Genomic DNA, 25628 nt, shown 5'->3' with positions numbered 1-25628 from the left:
ATCACATGATACATGTAACACATTTGTCTGCCTTAAATCATTACAAATGTCATGTTGATTGAATACACTTTTAGGCAGTTGCAAGAGAGTTTAAACTCTCTGATTTTACCATGTTTTTTATTTAAATTTGTCTAAGAACAGCAGTCCTGTGACTAATAGCTCATTATCTCAAAGAATTTTAGCGATTACTGTGGAATAGTTTAGGCATGAAGGAACAGACAGGTGATGATTGTAAGGGTCCTCAGTCTATTTTTAAACATATTACTTTCCAACAAGTCTACAGTCTGTTACTGTTCTTATGTTGGGGTTGACATTGTGTCTCTCTGCTGTTTTTAGTTTTGTGATCTTTCATTCTTCTTTCCTTCTTTTCTGTTTTTGTAGGTTTTGTTTATGTGTTTAAATGTTTTGTAAAACACTTGCACTTGTATGAAATGATGACATACAAATAAACTTGAACTTGAACTTGAGTACATGGTTTTTCGCCATGTCTATACTGTCTGACCTCTGATGTCAGTGTACATGACCTTTAGTGAGCTGTCTGGAAGACAGAAGTGTCAGGTTTCCATCAGTGCCAACACAGAGCAGAGCGTGATTTAACAAGCTCTGACCCACCACTGTTGGCCCTGAAAGCTGATTCCAAACTTACAAAATGTCACTTTTGTGTGCACAGAGACCGGCTGGCTCAGATGTTGGAGTTTTGTTTTTTGAGGGTGTGATAATCCTAAAGCTCAGATCGCTGACAGACGTTTCCCTCCTAAAACTATGCTCAAGCAGAGGTCAGAGGTCTTCAGCTTTCTAGGGATTGCCTCAAACATCTGATGTCTGTGAAGATGCTCAGTCATCCAGGTCATGTTTATCCAAGGAGGTTTGAATCGAGTAAAACTGGACTTAGCTGAAGATACTTGAAGATGTTTCGCCTCTCATCCAAGGGGCTTCTTCAGTTCTAACTCAATGACCTTTATAACGACCCCACAGAAATTAAATACCCGGTCCCCACCAGTCAGTTAGAACTGAAGAAGCCCCGTTGATGAGAGGCGAAACGTCTTCAAGTATCTTCAAACAAGTCTACTTGGACGCAATTCAACCCTCCTTGAGTATCAAACATCTGACATTATCACACATCATCACATTATCAGGGCCATAAAAAGTTATCTAAATATTGCCAGAGGGACATTTCTAAAGGTTAATATGTATCGTTATTATCTGTATGAATTTATTTTCAAACATAAAATCTGCATTTTGTGTTTTTCAACTGACCAGTTTTTACAAACATAATGATGTAAATAAGCTTATTACAGCATCTGAACTTTGATTTGGTTCTTTAATTGTTTTGGTATTAGTTGTTATAAAAAGGTAACAAAATTAAGATGTGAACAAACTGCATATGAATTTATAGTTTTCAGAATTTAAAACAATTTGTAGTTAATCAACTTGAGGTTTGTTTGCTATTGAGATATTTTATATTTATTGTAATATTTATTTAACTTGTTGTTTAATGTGACTAAATTTTGTGAAACTACAACCAACAGCCACCAACAAACCTCCTCAGATTTTAATTGAAATTCAGTTTTAACAGCAGAAGTAACAAAAATGACTCAAATTAAATGGAAAAAAAACCTTTAAACCACAAATGATGAAGGTAAAGTTGAGATCAGCTCTTGTTTAAGTCACCTAAAATTTATAATTTTATTTTCACATTTTCATCATGCTTTATAATTACAAAACAAATATCTACTGATAAATGATTTGGAGAAATAACAACAAGAGCTGATAAAGGAATCACTTTATTTTTTTTACCCTTACTTACTTTATCATTACTATTTTGCATTCCTTTTGCATTTCTGTAAGTAACACTTTTTATTACTTTCACCCATCATATTTCCCACCATATCAGATTGCGTCTCTGCATTTCTGACAGTATAACCAGTCAATGAGTGGGATCAGACGATGACCCACCTGTCTCCCCTCAGTGCTGCGGAAGGTCAAAGGTTAAAAGAGAAGGACAGCTTCATCTTTAGGCTGAACGGTCACTGTTGACATGTCAATTGTGACAGTGTGGATGTTTTTGGTCTTATTATAACACCTACAGCACTTGTTCTCAAAGTGGGGTGAAAATGTTTGAGAACCACTGACCTACAGCTCGTACGACATGGCCGGTAGCTGTAGAAGCCGTGAACAATGTGCTTCATCAAGTGTCATGGTTTATTTGCCTGTAGAAAAGTCAACTCTATAACCGTCTTTTACGGGTCTATTGTCTGATGCGGAATCTGCAGCGAACAGGTGATTAGATTTCTGTCTCCAGGTTTTTCGAGACCGGCACTTGTGTTGTCTCAAGGGTGCGGATGTATTTTTAAACCCTTTCTTTAAATGGTCTTGTTGTACTGTGTGTCCTGACAGATGAACTGAAGACAAGGCCAGGCTTGTAGCTTGACCTTCCCCTAAGTCAAGTGTTTGTCCCCCATACGCGGCAAGAAGGGGATCATGTTATATGATGTGTGGTAGTTTGCATTCTTTCCTTGTTGAAAGATGACACTGAAGTGGGAAAGATGTGGAGAGGGCATTAGGAGCTAAATACTGAGGACTTCACACCCTACAAAATAGGCCAATATATTCAATAAAAATGTGATACTTGATCTCTTATGCTCCCATGTGTGCTTATTTCAAGGAAATACAAATATAGCTGTCTCCTCAGCAATGCTCTCAAGCTCAGCCATTTGTCACTGCCTCAAGTCTTATTGTGGAACAACCTTTGATATAAAACACTCACTTGGTGGTCTTAAGTCTCAAGTTTGACAAAAGGGCAGAGGTGTTCATAACTGTGAGTCCAGTGTTAGAAGTAAATATAACTGTAATAATAAACAGTTTCACTGATTCTTATGTCAATTTAATTCTATAGTTTCCAGATTTCTATTGTGTTTATCTTCTGTAAGTCAAATCTTACTGTATCAGCTTTCTGCAGCAACAACTTCTAACACTAAGCTGATATGTTTGATATTGGATGTATGAACACAATTTTAAAGGAGTGTGGTAATAAGACTATAAGATAATAATAATCAACCACTTTTGCACAATTTGTCACTTTTATGATTGTTCGACAAGTCTTGGTCTCAAAGATCTCAAACAGAAATGAAAATACATCGAATGATTATATAAAAATACAATGTATGTAAAACTGTAGTGTAAAATGTAATAAAGTAACTGGACCATTTGTGTTCCTTCATTTCTAATGATGATTGCAGAACGGTGGAAGAGCTTAGAAGAGTGAAATAACTGTATAATTAAAATAAATGTTAATATTTTAAACATCTGCCAATTAAATCTATTAGAATATGATTATTGATCCTTTTTTTTTTTTTTTACCTTTTTCGTAAAATATTATATTAAAAAATATTATTCTTGTGCTTGTGATGCACACCAAGTTAAATTCATTTTAAAGGAAGATTATTGCCCAGACAAGGTTGTATTTTCATTATCGGCTATTTAGCGAAATGAAAAATGCTGCAATTTCTTTATATTTACTTGCATTTTTATTCTAAAAAGCTAAATTAGTAGCCAGTGAATTTGTTTAAAGTATATTTTAACTTACAGTTACATAAGCAGCAAGAATAGTATCAGTATGTGTTGTCGTTCACTAATCTGTCACACTTGATCACAGGACCCCAACTTGACATAGTGCAACATATGTTCGAAGCACATAGAAAAACTGTAAGGTCACTAGACTGTGAGTAACATTATCACCACAAGTGAAAGATTTGCAGTTATCGTAACCTAGAGAACTTTTTACGTGATAACAGGCAACAGTTGAGCAGGTTATTTTGAACGTTTGAACCACACAGTAGACATTTGGATATAAATTACACTTCTCAAAATCACCATTTAATTCCACTGCTACAATTAACTATTAGATCTATGTTCTGATAAATGTAGGTTATTTGTTAGATTTCTGATGAATTAAAGAGTTTTAAATAACTGTCTTGAGTCATAGTTTATAGTGCATAATCATGATTTTGTCATGAAACATTTTCAAGTAATTTTTTTTTTAATTATTGACTTTAATAAAGAAATCTCTACATTTAATTGGTGAAAATTAACAGACAGATTTTTCTGTGCAAAAACACAAAACAGTATCATCTAAATAATCCAGAGGGATTTTCAGAGCAGTCCCCAGAGTTGAGACATGATCTTATTTGCTTTAAAGTGTCTGTCTACTTGCATTAAGTGAAAGAATGTCATCCTTATGTTTGGACAGGAGACCTATTTTAGTTAATTGCAATGTTTGTGTAAAGCTAGTCGTCTACATATAACACTTGGAGATTATTGAAACAAACATACTGTAACAGCAAAAAAACACCATTAAAAGAGAATTTTTGAATGGTAATTGCTTGCCATTTTATTTCATGTTACACACTTGACACATCAAACAAAAATATCATATTGTATGATTTCTTGTATTGTGTTTCATCAAGACTGATGTTCACTCTTCAGCATCCTTCCCCTTTAAATGAATACAGAAGAGACAGTAAGAAGTCAGACTTTGTCAGAATGTTGTGTCAACATACGAGACATAAGAAAATAATGGAAATCAATATACCCTGAAGATTTCACGGCTCTTGGCTCTCAGCTTGTTGACCTGGGACTCGGCAATGTCGGCTCTCTCCTGAGCCTCCTCCATCTCATGCTGAACCTTCCTGTACCTGGACAGGTGAGTGTTGGCCTGCTCCTCCTGGATACAACAAGGTTCAAGAACAGATCTCACCATATGTATGATATGAAAACATCGCAGTCATTAAATCATGCTGTATCATGCTGTCAGTCCTGTGGTGTTAACTGCAGTTTAAGAAAGTGTCACCAGTGTAAAGCCTATATGTATTGCATGTGTCTAATATTTCACAGAGAGCACTCACAGCTTCCTCGGAGGTCCTCTTGTAGGATTTCACTTTGAGCTGGAGCTTGTCCACCAGATCCTGAAGTCTTACAATGTTCTTCTTGTCCTCCTCAGCCTACAGGCGGTACACAGTATAGTCTGTTTGATACTAAAACTACAAGGAGTATAATCATCCCTTCTTGTTTCATGAATATCTTCAAAACCACGTGAGAACATTCGGTACATTCGTATAGATCTTCCACAGCTGAAGACTGACAACATGGAGTAAAACCAAACAGGCTGCACATACTGAAGAGATGAATGAATGCACAACAGCAGGGAAATGTGCATAATTTCACTTTTACCATTTGCAGAATGAACACTGTCATGTCTGTCAATCAAGCTGCCTGAGTGTTCATACAAGAGTTCCTCCTTTTTCCAGTTTTTCACAGTGAAAATGTGAAAACACCTCTACAAATGTCACACATGTAGCATACTAATGATAAGTACATAACTGTGTGTATTAATAGTGGCAACAGTAGAATGTTTATCATTAGCTTTGGTCTACTCTACAGTATATCATTTCAGTATGTCAAGCACTGTTGGAGTGTCAGACATACTGTATGATGGTGATTCATGCCCTCTAGGGGTTTGAAACACATTCTGCACCCAGCTGCTCAAATTACTGGAAATCTTCAGAAAAATATTATAATATGATAATAACCAGGTGTTAAATTAAGTTTCCAGGTGCACAATATAATATTAATGTTGTGGTTCTCTTTACCTGATAAGTCAGTTCCTTCACTCTGCGTTCATACTTGCGGACACCTTTCACAGCTTCAGCGCCGCGTCTCTGCTCAGCGTCAACCTCAGCTTCCAGCTCTCGAATCTTAACAATAAGAAGTACAGATTTTAGGACTCAATATGTTTTAACAGGGCAGTGATATGATGAAACTTTTTTGGGGGGGGTTTGGTCAAAAAGGGCGACAGTTTCCTTCATCTCAACCGTGGTTTAATTTCATATCCAAAGTGCGGGAATACAGAACAAAATGAAGCAAGTGAACCTACTCTAGACTCCAGTTTCTGGAGCTGCTTCTTGCCACCCTTCATGGCCAGATTCTCAGCTTCATCCAGACGATGCTGCAGGTCCTTCACTGTCACCTCCAGGTTCTTCTTCATCCTCTCCAAATGAGAGCTGGTGTCCTGCTCCTTCTTCAGCTCCTCCGCCATCATGGCAGCCTACATATGGAGTCATTTTAAGAAGGCCAATAAGCAAAATGTTAATTGTCACCCAAATATAAAACAAAAGAGTTGATTTACTATAGAGCACAATTTAGCTATAAATATCAAACAATGCACATGGACACATGGGATTATAATGTCCATAAAGGTTAATGTCATAAAATGTTTTGTCACACACAGATTTCGGTAAAATGTATTGATCATTAGTTGTTGCCTGAGTCCAATTTTCAAGTTATTTCATTGTTATTGTTTAGTTTAACAAGAGCAAACACTGTAAATGTACTTCTTGCCTACCAGAGATTCCTGACTGTAAACCAGAAAATCTTATATTCAGTTTGAATGAACAAAATTCTTGAAAAAAAACCCCAACAATCTGTTAATCTGTTACAGCTCCTCCTTGCTGTTACTATGGTTACCCAACCAAGCTGCACTGACCATTGCTATATGAATAGCCATAGTTTCCAACATCTCTTACATTGCACAGTTGGAGGCAACCTGAGATGTTTTTCCCCCATTACACAAAATTATATGTATATATTCTACTTTATTTAAAATTTGTCAGGGGATCAATTTAAACCAGCGTGCTACTGGCTGCTCTGCACCGGAATGATTCAAGCAGATAACTTAGGTTGGTAATCTGTTGGACCCACGAGCAAATGAGCAGTCAGGTTTACAAAGAATGAAGCAGACTGTATGTAGGTGCAGGCTGAAGTATCCTGTCACACTGAGGACACACGACTCACATCAGTGATGGCCTTCTTGGCTTTTTCTTCAGCATTTCTTGCTTCCTGGACAGCATCTTCCACTTCACCTTGAATTTGGACAAAGTCAGCTTCCAACTTCCTTTTAGTGTTTAGAAGATTTGTATTCTAAAAGAAAAGACAAAATTAAGTTGTTTTTTTTATATTTACAAAAATATGCTGTATTTCTGTACTTGTAAAATATATTTATAGTACCTGCGAGTGCAGCAGCCCCACACGCTCACTGGCATCAACCAGCTCCTGTTCAGCCAATTTGCGGCTTCTCTCTGTCTGCTCCAGAGCAGCTCTCAGCTCCTCGATCTCAGCCACCATCAGGATGTTCCTGCGCTCCACAATGGCAACCTGCTCTTTCAGGTCTGCCTGATCTCTCAGAGCTTCATCAAGGTGCAACTGGGCATCCTGAATTCAAGATATGAGCTCTGTTTAGCAATTTACATGATATACTGTAGCTGCTTTGATGCATATTTATGTGTTTATCCATATTTATGTCTGACCTTGAGCTGTCCCTGGACGTTTCGCAGCTGTTTCTGGGCTTCAACAGCCTGGCGGTTGGCATGGCTCAGCTGAATCTCCATCTCGTTGAGGTCTCCCTCCATCTTCTTCTTGATTCTCAGGGCATCATTCCTGCTCCTGATCTCAGCGTCCAAAGTGCTCTGCATGGTTTCAATCACTCTCTGACTGTTCCTCTTCACCTGTTCGATCTCCTCATCCTTCTCTGCGATTTTCCTGTCAATTTCATTTTTCACTTGGGTGAGCTCCAACTGAATACGGAGGATCTTCGATTCTTCGTGCTCCAGTGTAGCCTGCGAAATGAAAAAGTAAAGGAGAAATTTTGTGAATTGAAGCATCAAGTATCCATCAAGGTGGATGTACTGTATACTCCAGCTCCTCATGTGTGTTCTCCTTTGCTACTGTACCTCTGCCTCCTCTAGAGCTGTTTGGATTTCTGATTTCTCAGTCTCCACTATCTTTTTCCCTTTTTCCAGCTCATGAATCGTCTTTCCTGATTCCCCAATAACTTCAGTCAAATCAGTGATTTCCTCTGTTGAGAAAAAGAAAAAAAAACTCAAGAAATTCACATTAATACATTAATTCTTTAATAACACAGTAGTTAAGCATTATAATCATTGTGTTCAGTTTGTTTAGTAAGAACCAGCCAGTCACACAAGCCCAAACTTCAATATTCATGTTTAAAAAAACTATTTCGCTCACATTAATTTCCATATGCTGCAGGGTTTTGTTTTCCCACAATGTAAGTGTAACATATTTGGTAAAGAATGTATTTTGTAGCATTGTATACTTTATAATGAATTTCCTTGATATTTAAAGTGGATAATTTTTAGAAAAAAAGAACACAATAACAAACGAGATTTGTCTTACGTTGCAGGTTCTTGTTCTCCCTCTTCAGGGTGTCCAGGTGGTCCAGAGCTTCTTCATAGGAGTTTTTCATTTTGAAAATCTCAGTGCTGAGAGAACGAGCCTCCTTCAGAGATCCCTCCAGCTCTGCCTGGCTCTCCTCATACTTCTGCTTCCACTCAGCAAGAACCTGAACATTTAACAAACAAATGAGTATCTTCTGTCACCTCATGTAGAATGTTTATACAACAATATCTGACCTTGTCAAAGTTCCTTTGCTTCTTGTCGAGGGTAGCAGCGAGAGAATTAGCTCTCTCTACATCAATCATCAGGTCTTCCACTTCACCCTGCAGTCTCTGTTTTGTCTTTTCCAAAGAGGCGCATTTTGCGTTCACAGCCTCGATGGATTCCTCTGCATCCTGAAGACGTTGGGCAAGCTTTTTCCTGCAAAGACACATCAACTTGTTTCATGATGATTTACAGAATCAGTGCATGTGGAAACCACAAGACTTCAGGACCGTTCATTACTTTGCCTCCTCAAGCTCCTCAGTGCGCTGAATGGCATCGGTCTCGTATTTGGTTCTCCATTGGGCCACCTCGCTGTTGGCCTTGGACATTGCACGCTGCAGCTCAGACTTGGCTTCCTGCTCCTCCTCATACTGCTCTCTGAGCAGGTCGCAGTCATGACGAGCTGACTGAACAGAATGAGCCAGGGCGTTCTTGGCCTGATAATGACATAACACAAAATGTGGCAAATTAATTCTAATAAATACATTAGAGCTTTAATGGCTACATTTAACAAGACAACAGCCTAAAGCAGTACCTTAATCTCTTCCTCAAGGTGCTTTTTGAGCTCCTCAATCTGATGAATATAAGCCTGTTTGCCCCTTGTCAGCTGTGAAACAAGAGAATCCTTTTCCTCCAACTGACGACCAAATTCGCCTGATTGGAATAAAGAGATATTATTTATTCAACATCTTAAGTAAGTGGCTTCTGCTACGTTATACAATATTTTATAAAACCATTTCTGATTCTGTTTTCATTGATTTTAATCCCAGATGTTACACTCACTATTTTCAGTTGTCAGTCTTGCTCTTTGAACATTCATGTCGTTTAACTGACGCACGTGTTCTTCATGCTTGGACTTGAATTCACTTAGTTGATCCTCAAGGGTACGGCACATTTTCTCCAGGTTACCCTACAAACAAAAGTCAGTAAGATGTAACTATATTATATACTCATAATGCTTCTGTAGACAATAAAACATGGATTTGGGTATTTACTGTATAATTATTTAATCAAAAGAAACATTTGTAAATTTTACTTTTGATTTAGCGATGGCCTCCATGTTGCTGCTGAGGTCATCAATCTCCATCTTGTATTCACTTTTCTCTTTCTCCAGTTTCTGTTTGACCCGCTGAAGGTTATCAATCTGTTCCCCCAGTTCTGCCGAACTGTCAGCCTGCTTCTTGCGGAGAGCTGCAGCGGTGGCCTCGTGCTGCAGGGTGGACTCTTCGAGATCACGACGCAGCTTCTGGAACTCGGCCTCACGCTTCTTGTTCATCTCAATTTGAACAGATGTTGCTCCACCAGCCTCTTCCAGTCTCTCACTGATCTCCTCGAGTTCCCTGGAGAGATCAGACCTCTGTTTCTCCACCTTGGCCCGAGCTGCCCGCTCAGCCTCAATCTCTTCCTCCAGCTCCTCAATACGAGCCTGTGAAGCAAAAAAACACAAGTCATGTTTCAATGTACTGTACTGCTTTATTATAAATTTAATATTTTCCCTTAGAACTGATTTAGAGTAAGACACTTAATAGTCTCAATACTAATTCAATTCCTATAAAAAGACAACTTCACTTTTCTTTTCACTAATACTTGGTGTTATACTTTAATCATAAAGATGTAAATGAACCAAAATGTTAATGTTAGTGAGTGTTAAATGTCATTACATCCACCCGTTTTCTAATTGTTTTATGTAAATTAATAAAAACTATCCATAAGAAGGAAGAATACTACAAATAGATATTTTTGATTGAGACAAAATCACAAACATTCGACTCTCCATAAACCTCAGACACCCATTTACACTTTACCTGCAGTTCTTTGATTTTCTTATGAAGCTGAACCTCGAGTATTTGTTCATCTTCTATCTTGCTGAGAAGTTGGCTTATCTCAAAGTCCCTCCTTTAATCATAAATAAAATAAAAAATGTTAGAAGTACATTGTCATTGTGGGAATTGTGGAGGCCATGAATTAAGTTCCCATTTTTACGTACTTCTTGATTTTCTCATCAGATTGCTGCTTGTCGTTCTCCAGATCCATTATGGATTCATGGGCCAGTTTCAGATCTCCTTCCAGCTTTCTTTTAGCTCGCTCAAGATCCATACGGAGCTTCCTCTCTTGCTCCAGGGAACCTTCAAGCTGTTTTAACCAAGATGAGGCATTATTTTTTGCTTTTAAAGTTTCAAGGGGAGTGAAATTATAGTCTGTTATTATTACATACATCATCCACTTGCTGTTCCAGCTTGGTCTTGGCCTTCGTCAGAGTGTTGACTTTGTCCTCCTCTGCCTGAAGATCATCAAGGGTCTGCTGATGGGCCTCTTGGAGAGCTTTCTTCTCTTTGGTCAACTTGGCAATGGTCTCATCTTGAGAAGTCATCTCTTCAACCAAATTTTTAACCTATATTGGCAATATTGTGAAGATCATTTAGAACGGTTTGGTGTTCTCTGAAGAGTGGACTTTAAGGCCTTGTGAATAATACACCAACCTTGTTCTCAGTGGCATGTTTCTCCTTTTCCACTTTGGCCAGGGTCAGCTCCAAGTCGTCAATGTCTTTCTTCAACTCAGAGCACTCATCCTCCAGCTTCCGCTTCTTTGCAGTCAGCTCAGCATTGATTTCCTCCTCATCCTCCAGTCTCTCAGCCGCCTCTTTGGCTTTGGCCTCAAGCTGGATTTTTGCTTTAATGAGCCCCTCACACCTCTCCTCTGCATCAGCAAGGTTTTCACCTTCCTAGATTTGAAATGACATACAAGTAAAATATTATTTAGTTAATTGTAAAAACCTCTGTCACTGAAAAAGCAATTGCCTCTTTCTACTTAACGTACAGATGCAATTTGTAGCTGCAAGTCATTCTTCTCCTGCAGGAGAGTAACCATCTTCTCCTCCAGTTCTTTCTTCTTAGCCAGAGCCTTTGCTAGCTGCTCTTTGGTTTTTTCAAAGTCCTCCTTCATTTGGGCCATCTCTTTCTCAGTCTCTGCACTCTTCAGCAGAGGCTTTATTCTGAAGTAAAGCTTCATCCATGGCCATGTTTTGACATTCATGAATGAGCGGATGTTGTACTGGATGGAGTAAATAGCTTCCCTGGTGATACAAGACACAGAAAAGATTTGATTTGAGTTAAATAGATTCTTATTGCTATAATATCAGGTGGTTTTAGCAGCTTCAAGTAAGGCGTGTTTGAGTGTGCCAAAAGGAGGAACAATCAGGCCATAGATGAACCCCAAACAATTTGTGTGTAGAAATGGATTTCTGGAGCATAAAAACATAGCATTGTGCAAACATGTTGTGGACAGTTTGACCTCTGTGGCCAAGTCTTCACAGAGGAACTCCTAGCCAGTGAATATAGCTCAGAATAAACTGTACACACTGGCAAACTCCCCTTTCTTGTCCCTACATTAAAGAGCTCAAACTAGGTCAGGGGAATGAAGAGGAGGCAGCCCACATGTGGAGGTCTCTCCAGGTTTTAAACAGATAAAGGTACTTGCCCTCCAGTAGTCCAACCGAGTGCTTGTGGATACCATGGTGTGTGAGATACAGCACATGCAAGTATCCAATAATATATATTCTAATAGTTTTTCATTGAGCCTCTGCAACTCCAAGTGAAAAGTAAAAAAACTGTGAATGCAGTTTATGTGCAATAATTGTGAAGACTTAGTAAATATGTCCAAAATTATTTATATCACCCATCTAGATGCTCTGCAAAGCTAGAGGTGAAGAATCCCATGTCTCTCTGGATCTCATTAGGATGTCAGACACTGCTGCAGTACCAACTATACTGAACTGTGTTAAATATCAGCCAGGGGCAAACGCTTTGAACCAACTCTTCATTTCACCACATACTCGCTCAGGCCCACAACAGTGAGTCAGTCAACCAGCAGTAACTGCTATCTCCACTGTAGAAAAACAAAATCCACCATGCATTCAATTTTAGAAGGGCCTCTGAGCTTGCCACACTACCTGAAGAAAATAAATTAAACTTTGACAGTTATGTAATCATGAAAGTATGAAGAATGTGCTGATATGTCCAAACTACACAACATAACACAGACTAAATACAGTATTTTTTACAGTTTCAATATTTTTACTTCTGTCTTAGAATAAAAGTAATGATTTTGTGTAGAATGATACTGTATGATATGCTAAGTGAGATGTTGTATTATGTAATTTTACTTGGCAAGTAATTACTTAATTGCAAAGGTTTTCACAAAGTTACTCTTTTAATAGTTTGTCAGCCTTCTAGTATGAGTGCTGGACTATTTTCTCAGCTTTACATCATAAATATATATTACATGTTTTTTTCTCCAATCTTTTAAAACTGTAGCTTTGCGTGGCATGATTGTTTTTTGGTATATTTTTGTCAATGTCCAGGCCATGAGCCGAAGAAAGTGAACAAACTATTACAGTCATGCTATCATACTTAAATCAGCAAATGAGCAAAAACATGTAACAGAAAGTCATGAGAGCTTCATTAAGTAGAATTGGGCCATGGATCATGAATCCACTGAGATACACTGAGAAGACGTGAGCTGTACATTAATCCAAACCTGCACTGAAACACCTTACGATTACAGTACGAGAAAGTAATCAAACTGTATCAGACAGATTTATGAGAGCCATGTTGTTGGACAAATTTTGCCTGTTAATGAAACAGGTAATATGGATTTTTTCTTTTATCTGTCTTTTGCTGAAATAACCACAATATATTTGTAGTTTACAAAATAGTAAAGCTACCTTCGTGCCATCATCTTGACAAATTCTCGTCTCATGACGTAACCTCTGCAGAGAGCCTGAGTCATGGTCACCAGTTCAACCAATTTCTCATCTCTCATCTCCTCAAGCGTACCCAGCAGTCCAGCCTTGAAGAATACCTGTTGATAGATATTATAATGTTGAATTAATCTAAACATTTTTCTGTTTCACAAGGAGATCTCATTATTTCATGATTATACTTGAGTCTGTTTATTTACCTTGGTATGGCCAAATCTGTACTGTGTTCTGTCCACATTTATGGACTCCAGGAGTTTCTCTGACGCCTTCTTGTTGTCGATGAACTGTCCCTCCGGAATGACACTAGCATTCAATACTTTGTATCTGAAAGAATTTACTTGAATCAGATCAGTATGAAACAAAGTCATTGTGCTCATATGTGAACTACAGGAATAGCTACCTCTGCTTGAAGTCACCATAGAGGATTCTGCTGGGGAAACCTTTCCTGCAGATCCTGATACCTTCCAGCACACCGTTACACCTCAGCTGGTGGATGACCAGGAAGTTCTCCATCAGACCTTAAACAGAAACAAGGACACCGAGTGTCATAGACATGAAGCTTCCCACACAGTTCAGTAGTACTGTAGAGAGGAGGTGTGTGAATGATCCTGGTTTAATGTGTCATCTAAAGACATTGTCCTGCTTTATGACAGCAACTGTGGGGAAGATGGGCATGTACAGCCCCAGTCAAAAGGTTGGACATGCTTTCTCATTCAAGTGAATGGAAAGGTGTGTCCAAACTTTTGACTGGTGCTGTACTTTATGAACATGAATGAATGAACAGTGAGTGAGGTATGGATTCATGAGGTGATGATCTACAAAATAACAGCATAAACCTCCTTCATGTGAATTTTTGAAAATGAGACTTGCTACTCTTCATGTAGACTCTGCACTTTTGTCAGTCAGTCAGACTTTTTTTTTTTTTTTTTTGACCTACCTGGTGTTTTTGATTCATTGGGAATTAGACAGCGCACAAAATGTGGATGAGTGCTCCTCAAGTTGGTCATCAACTTGCCCAAGTTTTCCTGTTGAAGGACAAAACATTTATAATTTCTATTTTCCCAAAAGATGTTAACACTGACAGTACTGTACAATCAAATTAAAAGTCATACATATACAGTGCCAGTCAAAAGTTTGTACTGAATGCATGATTCTAGATTAGTGTTACAATGTCTTATTATGAGCAAGTTTTTCTAAATGACCATAAAAAGTATTTGTTAAAATAAAACTTACCCTGAAGAGAGCTGACACAGTCTGGAAAGAACCACCCTTCTTCTTGCCACCTTTCTTTGCACCTTTATCTGTAAATGCATTTACAGGGTCACATTTAGCAATTAGCTGAATTAATTATTTACAAGTATGATGGACTTGATGCTGCTAATTATATGTATTTTTATAGTTTTATCTGAAATAGTTCAATATATATCAATGTATAATGCCCCTGAGTTTCCTTGTTGTTCTTGTTGTAAGTAATCATATGACATTTTAATGGTGAAATTCCCTGAAAACTCTGTACAGTGGGTCAATATGTTAATGTGACATGCATCCATTATACACCATACACATGTTCCATCTTACATGCTGTGTATTATAGCAAGAAAAAACGACCTTCTCCAGAGACATGAGACGCAAACAGCAAAACCACCAGCGTCACTGAACACCAGAAACACACCTCAGTATTTCTTTTTCAAAATATGACCCTTACCATCCCCCGCGGCATGTGCCATATAGAGATGAGCCAGCAGTTTGACTGAAGACTTCTGGTAGAGCTGAACAACTGAGTCGTTCAGGGGGTCCTTGTTCTTGTCCAGCCAGCCATTGACGTTGTAATCAACAGTGCCGGCATAGTGCACCAGGGAGAAATGGGCCTCAGCTTTGCCTTTGCCAGGTTTTGGTTTCTGGAAGGGGGCACTTTTACCAAGATGCTGGTCATGCAGTTTGTTTTTGAAGGTGGCATCTGTAGCCTTGGGGACAATGCACTCCTCTTCAAGGATGGAGAAGATGCCCATTGGCTGAAATTGCATGTAAAATTGACTCATCATTGCATTAACACATTTCTCTAATGTATGTGTGCACAAGGTTTTCATGAAAATATGCCATTTACAACCTTACCTTCTCAATAAGCTCAATGCAGGCAGCCAAGTCCATGCCAAAGTCAATGAACTCCCACTCAATGCCCTCTTTCTTATACTCTTCTTGCTCCAGAACAAACATGTGGTGGTTGAAAAACTGTTGCAGTTTTTCATTGGTGAAGTTGATGCAAAGCTGCTCCAAGCTGTTGAACTTGAGGTAAGAGAGAAGATATGATGCCAATGATTTATTCTGCTGGTTCACACTGCATTACCAAGAGATATGTGCAGTTTACTTACATCAAAAATTTCAAACCCAGCAATATCCAGGACACCGATGAAGAACTGTCTCGGCTGTTTTGTGTCCAGCATCTCATTGATTCTGACAACCATCCACAAGAACATTTTCTCATAGGCAGACTTGGACAGAGCCATGACAGAATTATGCACCTAGATTTAAAGATCGAAAGAGTTGGAAATCGGGTTATATAAAAATACTACTGGTATTTTTATATTGAATAATGAAATGTTTTCATGAGCTAATATCTTTATATAAATTACCTGTGGCACAGTTTGACCTTTAACCACCATTTCATTGCCAACCTTGACTCTTGGGTAACATAAAGCCTTGAGCATATCAGCAGAGTTGAGACCCATGAGGTAGGCAATTTTATCAGCCTCTGATGAGAACAGAAAAGATTACCCATGACACAAAATGTTCCAAAGGTGACTGGTGCTGATTTGAGAATCTACAGTATTTTCTATCAAATGTATCCATCCTCTGTTACTTATCTGGGTCCACATCATGGTAACAACACGCTAAGCAGAGAACTTCTCTGTTGCCCCTTGCAACACCTTAGACACCTTACCTTTTACAATGAGAGCACAACTGAATATAGGAATTCGGATGTCATAAGAAGATCCATTACAGTATGTTAGTAATGGTAAATTGGTTGGTTGCTGTATGAAATTGTGAATTTTACTTCAGCATTTACCCTCAGTGCCATCAGGCTCAGCCTGCTCTTCACGCTGTTTCTGCTTGAACTTCATGTTTCCATGATGCACCACAGCTCCAGTCAGCTTGTAAATGCTTATCTTCTCCTCTGCAGTAAAGCCCAGGATATCAATGGCAGTCTGCAGAACAAATGGACAAAAACACAGATTTATTGTAATATGTTTGTCTTAGGTTATCTAAAACAGAGGGTGAGAGCTAAACTGAGGGTTTACTGTTATCAGTAGCTCTGAAAGAAAAACTCTTTGAGGTTTTAGATTTTGCAGTACAGTTTGTCAACTCACATCAGTGGCAATGAACTCTTCAATGTCATTGATACTCTTGACAGTGATTTCACCCTGACTGACCATTGGATAGTCATAAGGGTTGGTGGTGATGAGGAGAGCCTCTGAAAAAGATTTATTTCACTTCAGTTTGCGGACTCAGGTGAAGCCTGTATTTATAGTACAAATACAACATTAACAGTACATCAAATGATATATAGTCAAACTGCTCACCAATCAGCTCAGGTTTGTGGCCTGTCATGAGCTGATAGAAGATGTGGTAACTTCTCTCAGCAGACAGCTGGAACGTCACTCGAGACTTCTCCAGCAGATCTATAAAACAAAGCAATAAGGTGGTTTACAGTTTGTCCTTTTATCAAACCTTCTGGATAATGAATGGCTGGAAGCTTACATGTTTCAATGTCAGCTGAGGCCAACTTTCCAGTTGATCCAAAATGGATTCTGATGAATTTACCCTAAAGAAGAATGTTGTTGTCAGTGTGGGCATATTTGAAACTCAGTCTAATGGTGCACATGCCTCATACTCTATATCTTTACATTAATTTCTACCTCAAACTATATGGAAATATTTCAAGCCTTTCCTACCAACAGATTATTTAGTACTATACAGGCAAAATGCTGGTGACCAGAATGCTTTTAAATTTTGACTGCACTACATACTGTGATAGTGTGAAAACAAGCAAAAATATTAAAGGGTAGAGGACTAATGGATCATCTTAAAACAGACACTATTTTAAAGCAGAAGAATTTTGTGAAACAAAACTTACAAAGCGGGATGAGTTGTCATTCCTCACAGTTTTGGCATTACCATAGGCCTCCAGCAGTGGGTTGGCTGCGATGATTTGATCTTCCAGCGACCCCTTCAAATGACGTTACATGACATGTGTTTGGGTCTTTTTGCGATTTCCATTTTCACAGATATCATACATATGTACCATGTATTATATATTACCTGCATTTTTCCAGGAGTTGGCTCAGATTTCTTCCCTCCAGCCACTGCGATTGTCGCAAAGTACTGGATGACACGTTTGGTGTTGACAGTCTTTCCTGCACCGGATTCTCCGCTACAATGCAGACAATTGACACATGACACATGAATTGGTGTAAGTCAGACATAATGTGGACCTCATTCTGAGTTATGTCAATCCAAGTAAACTCTCTTTAGAACTGACTTACGTAATCAGGATTGACTGATTCTCCCGATCTGTTGAGAGAATGTAATATGAACACATCACATTATTTCATTCATTTTTCATAAAGAGTAATGTTGCATTATATTATTATATTACAGTAGTCACTCTCTTACTAAATGCCTGTGAGAACAAACTGCTGTGGAAGATATTTTTTAAAATTATGGCTCCATGTTGAGCCTCTATAGATTGTTGCTTACAAAAAGATTGATACCTTGGAGCATGAACTGATAGGCGTTATCAGAGATGGAAAAGATGTGGGGTGGTGCCTCAATCCTCTTTTTGCCTCTGTATCCTGATACAACCTTTGTGTCATACACTGGGAGCCACTTGTAGGGGTTCACAGTGACGCAGAACAACCCAGAGTAGGTCTGTTTTAAAAAGAGGACATCTATAAATGTCACCTTCATACATGTGATATACTGTATATACAGTATAACTGTATATTTAAATTGGTCTTACATAGATCATCCATGCTGCATAGCGCTCTTTGAGGTTATACAGCACAGCAGGCTCACTGAGGTGGGTCATCATGGCCATGTCCTCAATCTTATCGAACTTTGGAGGGTTCATGGGGAAGACTTCATCATCTTTTACAGTGAGGGTCTGCACCAAAGCAGTGAATGATTAGTACTGACAATCTGCAGCATCATTATGAAATAAATGTGAGGATATGTAGTTATTATTTTAGCTGTGTCTATTGTATTATATGTCAATGATCTACAGTACATACCTTCCCACCCTTAATTTCAACTGAAGCTTTGCCGCCTTCTCTCTTCACAAGTTTCCCCTTGAGGTACATCTCGGTGGGTTCAGTCACAAAGTAAGCTGTTTTAGCATCGAAGGGAGTGTTTTGAGCTTCCATTCGTTCTCGTTCTGGCTTTCGGAGGTAAATGGCCGCCGGGCCAAAACACTCCATTTCCGGGTCACCCATGATGACTCTTTACTGCAAGGAAGTAAAAACAAGACAATAGTCATTCATTTTAAAAGCAAGGTAGGACAAGTCATGACTTCTACATTTCTGGGTCCCCACTCATGGTGCCTCTCTGAGTAAAAACAAAATAGAGAATGATAGCTTAAAATTAGACCCAATAAATAAAATAAAACTGCATGGTTTATTAATATATCTTTCATTTAATTTCACGAGTTGTATGAATGCAATTTACCTTTTTGTTGCCAAGTGATACAGCTGCTGTGTGGATACTATAAAAAAAGTCAAATTAGAAATTGAAAAAATGTGCAAGCTTTACTTAGACTTAAATCAGTAACTTTCTGCATGTTCAAGCAAATCTTGCAAAAGAACTGCTCTTGAGCCACAAATTAATTAAAATGACTGATCGCTGTGAAAGTGCGAGCGGAGTATAAGAATATGAGAAGACTCACCTTTGTTGGCAGCCTGTCAGTCCAAAACTTTTGAGGAGCCTCGGAGTGCTTCTTTTATACTGAGATCTCCAGCCTCCACGCTCCTCTTAAGGTCAATGAGCTTCTCTTGGAAGAATGGTATCAGATGTCCTCCCCACCTCATCATCACAACTGGTGTCACCGTATCCCATATAACAAAAAACAAACAAACAAAACACACACACACACATACAAACTGAAAAAATGTGAGATTATGACAAATTATGATTATATAATCTAATACCTCAATATATCATAGTTTGTGCATAAATGTTTTGCATAAATGAAAATAAGGAATTAAAGTATTACCTGAAATCTGTATGTATGTATGCCAGAAAGTCTTATTCCAGGTTTGTGTTGTCCAGCTGTCCATCATAAAAGTCTCTTATACCATCAAACAGATATTTGGCAGTGACATTGTTTCAAAACATCTCTTGAGCATCGGGCCAAGTGTTTAGTTGAAGCTAATTTAAGATCCCATAATAGTCCATTATGCTGTTGTGCTTTCTCTCCAAAAGAAAGATGACACCTAAAACGCTGTGAAAGTATTCTCTTGTGGTGTGATTAAGTTGCAATAAAAGGTGATACTCAATATGTCTGGCTTTCCTTTACAGTCTTATTAGGAGCTAAAGCAAATATAGTGTCCAGCTCAGAAATACCTAAGCTATTACAATTGTTTACAAATGCTTTTGTTAATGACATGTCAGATGTATTTCAGCATCCTGTTACTAAACACCTAAAAAAAAATGTCCAGGCTGGTTGGTTCAATCAGTATTGTGACTAGGTCATAAACTCAACAAGTTTAACTTAGATAGGTTCTGTTTCTTGGTAAGTAGAAGTCTAAAGAAGTTAGTTTATGTCTCCGTTCCTCTGGAGTTGATGGGTGCATGCTACTGGCACTGCTTATTGTTTGCTTCCTGTGGGGGCCTCTGATGCTACAAATGTTTGTGATGTACGTTTTGGAAAAATGTGGCACCCGAATGAGGTATGTGTAACCGTGTGTTTCATAGTATTTATAGTATTTATAGTAAAGACTTATAGTAAAAACTATAGTAAGGTGCAACATACTGGTTGCAATAGTTAGATGAACTAATGAGCTTTGCAATTTCAGTTGTAACAAACATTATCTTTGAAAAATGGAAATAGTTTGATGGAAATTTCTTGTGGTTTCTCAATTGCTGTTAATATTCATCTTCGTTTCATGCAGAGTTTATGTTCCTGTTTGGTCTAGATAAACATAATAGAGATGAATTTATATGATAGAATTTATATGAGGGTGGTGTTTATTGTTGTGTCAGCCAGTGCTGTCAAGGCTAGTCTGTTGTTAATGTTTGTAATGCTGCAAACAAGAAGAGGAGATGAGGTAAGGAATCAGTCCGACAGAAAAATAAAACTATTGTAAACAAGGAAACGTTTCTACAATTGGGCAAAAACAAACAAAGAAAATGTTCATAAGGTTTTATTTTTGATTTGACTTTTGTATCTACTGTGCTTTTTAAAAGAAAACAGAAGCAATAGTCAACTGTAAATATTTGTCTAAGTGAAAGCAAATTAACAATTTGTTCACTTAATAGTTGGCCAACTGTTGGTGAATACTGCCAAGCCTTCAGGGTGGCCACACATTTCTAAATTCCAAAGTGACTAATATTCCCTTGTGTGTTATAAATAAGACATCTCTGTGCAGGTGTTATGCAGCACACTGAGAATTGTGTGTGTGAGTGTGTGTGTGTGTGTATGCATGTGTGTGTTTCCATTTACTAATGCGTGTTTGAGAAATTCAAATTCAAGTAAGGGCAGAAAGGGAGTAAGGAAAAGAGAGACTGAGAGTGATGCTTTTCTTTGTTTTTTTCTTGATTTGACACGGAAACGGAAACGTTAACGATTGTGTTTAGAAAACTGAAAGCAGCAAGTTCTGGTAAGGTAACTACCTACAACACAGCTTACAAGTGGGTATTCACGTTTTTTGTTGTCATCACCTGTAAAATTGACTTATCATTGTCTGTATTGTGTATTGCTTCTATAGAGGTGGTTACCTGTAAAGGTTAAAACTCTTGTAACAGATTTGATTTTTGGGTCAGAGGTGGATGATGCAAACTTTGTTTATGTGTTGATTGCAGCATGTTTCGTTTCCTTACAAGAATCGTGAAAAATGTATCATCAGTCTGCAACATATCATAACTAGTCTGCTTTGTAATGCAACAGAAAATGTCAACTTATTAATCTTCTGTTGCTGCTTTTGCCTTCCTAAAGATCTACAATCATCTTTGAACAGCTTTGCAACCGAATCTCACAAAACAATTTCCATACATGGAGCATGATGTTGGACATGAAAACTAAAGAGAACAAAAAATAAATAAATAGAAATACAAGGTATTTGAATGACACACATTGGATTGTTCTTGTTTCCTATATTATTAGAGACACTGTATACTGATATAACACTTTTTGTAAATGTATACAATATAATGGCTTTTTGGTAATATGGGATGTGGTGATTGTACACAGCACACTGGACCCTCTGAAATGACAAGATAGGCACTTTTGCATCAAATTATATTTCTAGGTATGTAGGAATATCACTTCCATCACAATATTCTCTTCAGTGTGTTAGTATAATATTCTACTTATTTACAAACTATTCAAAATTCAATACTGGCATAACTTTTAGGGCCGATACTGGATATTTGGAGCCGATGTTGATATTGATATTTGAGAATAAAAAAATTCTGATGTTGATATATCGGCCAATAATCTTTGAAACACATCTTTGAATAATCTTTCAAAAGCAGTTTTTTTCAATGATCCCTCAAATGTGGTTATCAAACAACTGTGACAAAGGCATGTAATGGAGGCATGATATTTAACAGTTTAACAATAAACTTTATTGTATAAAATGACATCATTGCACTGAAACAGTCAACTTCACTGGGGTCTAGACTTTTAGACATTCACAGCAGACTGAAAAAATCTGTAAAATGAGCACTATCCTCCTGACTGAAGCGAGCCACCGTCCCTCACAACTAGCCTACAGTGCCGGATGGAGAGACACATTTATCGTCTCGAACAAAGTAGCTCAAAAATAGGCCAAGTTAACCAACAACGGAATAACAGAGACGTAACGAGTGTTGTCGTCAACTCAACTACTTCACTGTCTCTCCTCTGCTCTGCTGAGTTCCGTGTGTGTGGGGGGGGGGGGCAGCCCCGCCCACGTTGAAACAGAGAAGTGGGGAGAAACTCAGCGTGACCATAATTGACAGCAAAACGCAGTATAGAGCTTCACAATGTGCTGAAATTAAATGAGTACACATAAATTAGGTAAATAACATAAATAAACATAGTCTATTCTGAGTTTTGCTGTAATTTATGGTCGCGCTGAATCTGTCTCCTCTCCTCTGTTTCATCGCAGGCAAGTCTGAGCACTATGTAGCTGTGTGTGTGCTCCACAGAGCGGAGCAGAGACAGTGAACCAGGTGAAATACTTGACTAGACGATAACTAACTACACTCGTTAAGTGCAATAAAAGTTTTGTGAGTAAAAAGCAAATAAGACATCTTATAATCAGGGTCGTCTTATATTTGGGTCAATATGGTATATCAATATCGTGATATGAGACTAGATATCATCTTAGATTTTGGATATTGTAATATCATGATATGGCATAAGTGTTGTCTTTTCTTGGTTTTAAAGGGTGTGTTACAGTAAAGTGATGTCATTTTCTGAACTTACCTGACTGTTCTAGCTGTTCTATTATTTGCCTTTACCCACTTAGTCATTATATCCACATTACTGATGATTATTTATCATAAACCTCATTGTGCAAATATTTTGTGAAAGCACCAATAGTCATCTCTACAATATTGTTGCATTATCCATATCAAGGTATTTGGTCAAAAATGTCATGATATTTGATTTTGTCCATATCGCCCAGCCCTACTATAAATTAAAAAAACACAGAACAAAAAAACATATGTACGTATACATTAAACTTGAATTAAGAAAAAGGATCAAATACACATAAAATGCTGCCTATATAACTTTAACAATGAAAAAAACAATATTGGCGCATGTCGGACAACATATACGCCAATAACGATATACGTGTGATAGGCCAATATCGGTCAATAATATCAGCTGACTGATATATTGGCCAGGCTCTAATTACTTTATATGGTGGAGTAACTGAAAGCGGCAACAACAGCAGCAACAACAAGGTAAGTGTAACAAACAGCTTTTTACTCCTTTATTACAAAGTTGGTTTCTCACTGATGATAGTCCATTTGTGTGTGTGTGTGTGTGTGTGTGTGTGTGTGTGTGTGTGTATCCATCCATTATCGATGTATGCAGTAAAACAAAAAAAGATTAATTTATGCAACTAGTGCAGTTTAGTTCATACATCTACTACCCTGGTTTAGGTTAGCCTACCAAAACTACAGGTTAAGACCTAAGTCATCTACTGACTCAGAAATGTTTCTTGCTTATTGTTTTGTCACTTGGTTGTTTGGCCTTCATTGTACAGAATGATGTATGGCCAGAGTTTGGCACAAGAAGGCTGTTTCCACATTCGTCTGATGAGGGTGGAAGGGTGCCCACCTCATCACATCCTTTATGTACTCCTTTTACAGTGAGAAAATATGTTTTCTTATTTTCATGAGCAGTGAACATTTTTACATTTCATGAAAATTTAAAAAGAAAACTCAGGTAAGTGTGGAGCAAGGTAAGAAGCCTGGTGTGATGATGTTTCATTAAGCCAGCTTGGTGTCTTAAAATGTAAAATGTAAATACTCTGTATTTGCATTTCAGCAATAAAAGGATCTCTCAGTTTGTTAACCTCAGAATCAGCAATGCCAGGTCATTCCTGTAAATTCCTGGCTCATTCTAGACCCTCCTTTACCAGATGTGTGAGTGCATGAAGCAGTCAATGATTACCAGTAGTACCAGTTATGAATCCATACAGTCAGTGTGCATAGTACAAATGTTCTGTTAAAAATATCCTTTTATTATTGAGTGGTGAATTTCATCACATATTTTGGATCCCACAAGTTAATTAGTTAAGTGGGAAATGAGTTTTACTTGCATATATTACAGCTAATTTAATAACATTTTGAGTGGCATGCCAAGTTATAGTGAGATGTACTTCAGTTCTATTTAAATCGGTAATTTCAACTGATTTACTTAGTTGTCTCTAGTCAGTACATATAAAATTTCATGTTCTCATGTGTATCTTGATTTTTTTATTTGGCTTGTATAGTAGTAATGGATTTCTCTGCATTTCTTCATTTTTATTTTACATTACATTTATATATATATTGTATTTATTTGCATGTTTGTAATTGTGGCCATTTCTGTCCCCTATAGGTATAGTAAGTTGTTCTCAACATTCAGATACAAACCAGTATCCACTTCATCACCTAATTTCCCATCTTTGCTCACTTATGATCAACCTTCCCTGTGTAACTGTACATCCCAACAGTCTGTCATCCAGGAATACTTTGAATTACACAAGACTGACAGTCAATTAGTTAATTCCATTAGTTGTGAAAATAAAAGTCACTTGGGTGATCTATTGAGAGTTGTTGGTGTTATTTTCTGACACGTTATCATCTAAACTTACAGCTTGTCCTCAGTGATGCATAGAGGTGCAATTTACAGAAAAAAATACAAAACTGTTTCAAGTAGTTAGTTTTGTACCTTCAGCTGTCTCTCAAGTTTCTCTTTGATGTTTTTGTCAGTTTGCATGTATCAGCAGATGTTTCATTTCACTCTCCTTCTCCTTTCCTCTTCTTCTTCTTTTTCTTCCTGTGTAAATTGAGATAGTTATATTTAAGCATCAGTTAGTTGGTTTAGTTAGTTTTCTTGATAGGAAAAGTGCAGTCTAGAAAACATTGCAAATCTAGTAAAAATGCACACGGTACACAGCAACTGTGAGCATCATTTGAAACAAAAGATAGTTTACTGTGCATTTAACATTGTGAATTTATGTTCTAATTAGTCATATAACTAATTAGTCAAACACTGCTATGCTCACTATTATCCCCTTGAGACAAGTTAATGATGACTGAGCAAATTAATTGGTGAATATTTAAGGAGTTATCCTATGCTTAAACTGGGTGTGTTAACATCAGCAGCATAAAGTATGTGACACACATAGTAAGTGACTGAGAATGACCTGAGCTGAAAAAACTAAAAACTTGTTTTTTAAAAGAAGTTTAGAAGTTCTCGCTGTAGCTCATGAAAGAGCCACAGAATGCCATCTGTCTTGCTTTCTTGGAACCTACAGTGGGTAGACCAAACAATGCAAACACTCCCGGGAAAAGGATTGGGAAGTAACTTAATTAAAGTTACTCATTATATAAATACATTAGTGAGTCACATTAAGCTGAATGCAAATTGGCAGCTTTTGT

General features: G+C 37.7%; 1 protein-coding gene across 1 annotated transcript; it reads right to left on the bottom strand.

Annotated features, from left to right (window-relative positions):
- Positions 1-4370: 4370 nt before the first annotated feature.
- Positions 4371-25002, bottom strand: LOC122980116 (myosin heavy chain, fast skeletal muscle-like). Its single transcript, XM_044347846.1, has 42 exons — positions 24916-25002; positions 19210-19359; positions 18993-19029; positions 18560-18772; positions 18289-18432; positions 18041-18197; positions 17813-17840; positions 17589-17700; positions 17404-17496; positions 17028-17091; positions 16850-16948; positions 16637-16740; positions 16336-16474; positions 15902-16020; positions 15641-15790; positions 15384-15554; positions 14977-15283; positions 14505-14572; positions 14209-14296; positions 13672-13789; positions 13472-13595; positions 13236-13372; positions 11330-11585; positions 10992-11234; positions 10727-10903; positions 10499-10644; positions 10317-10407; positions 9548-9937; positions 9295-9421; positions 9047-9165; positions 8752-8948; positions 8484-8667; positions 8248-8413; positions 7785-7909; positions 7362-7670; positions 7063-7266; positions 6850-6975; positions 5933-6103; positions 5649-5753; positions 4905-5000; positions 4592-4723; positions 4371-4495 (listed from the first exon to the last, which is right to left on the bottom strand). Exons 4-42 carry the CDS (start codon positions 18758-18760, stop codon positions 4475-4477), a joined length of 5808 nt encoding a protein of 1935 aa, XP_044203781.1. The 5' UTR covers positions 18761-18772; positions 18993-19029; positions 19210-19359; positions 24916-25002; the 3' UTR covers positions 4371-4474.
- Positions 25003-25628: the final 626 nt, after the last annotated feature.

Source organism: Thunnus albacares, chromosome 4, assembly GCF_914725855.1.
Source record: "Thunnus albacares chromosome 4, fThuAlb1.1, whole genome shotgun sequence".
Lineage (NCBI taxonomy): Eukaryota > Metazoa > Chordata > Actinopteri > Scombriformes > Scombridae > Thunnus > Thunnus albacares.
The sequence above is the reverse complement of the archived record's forward strand: the minus strand, read 5'-3'. Positions and strand labels throughout refer to the sequence as shown.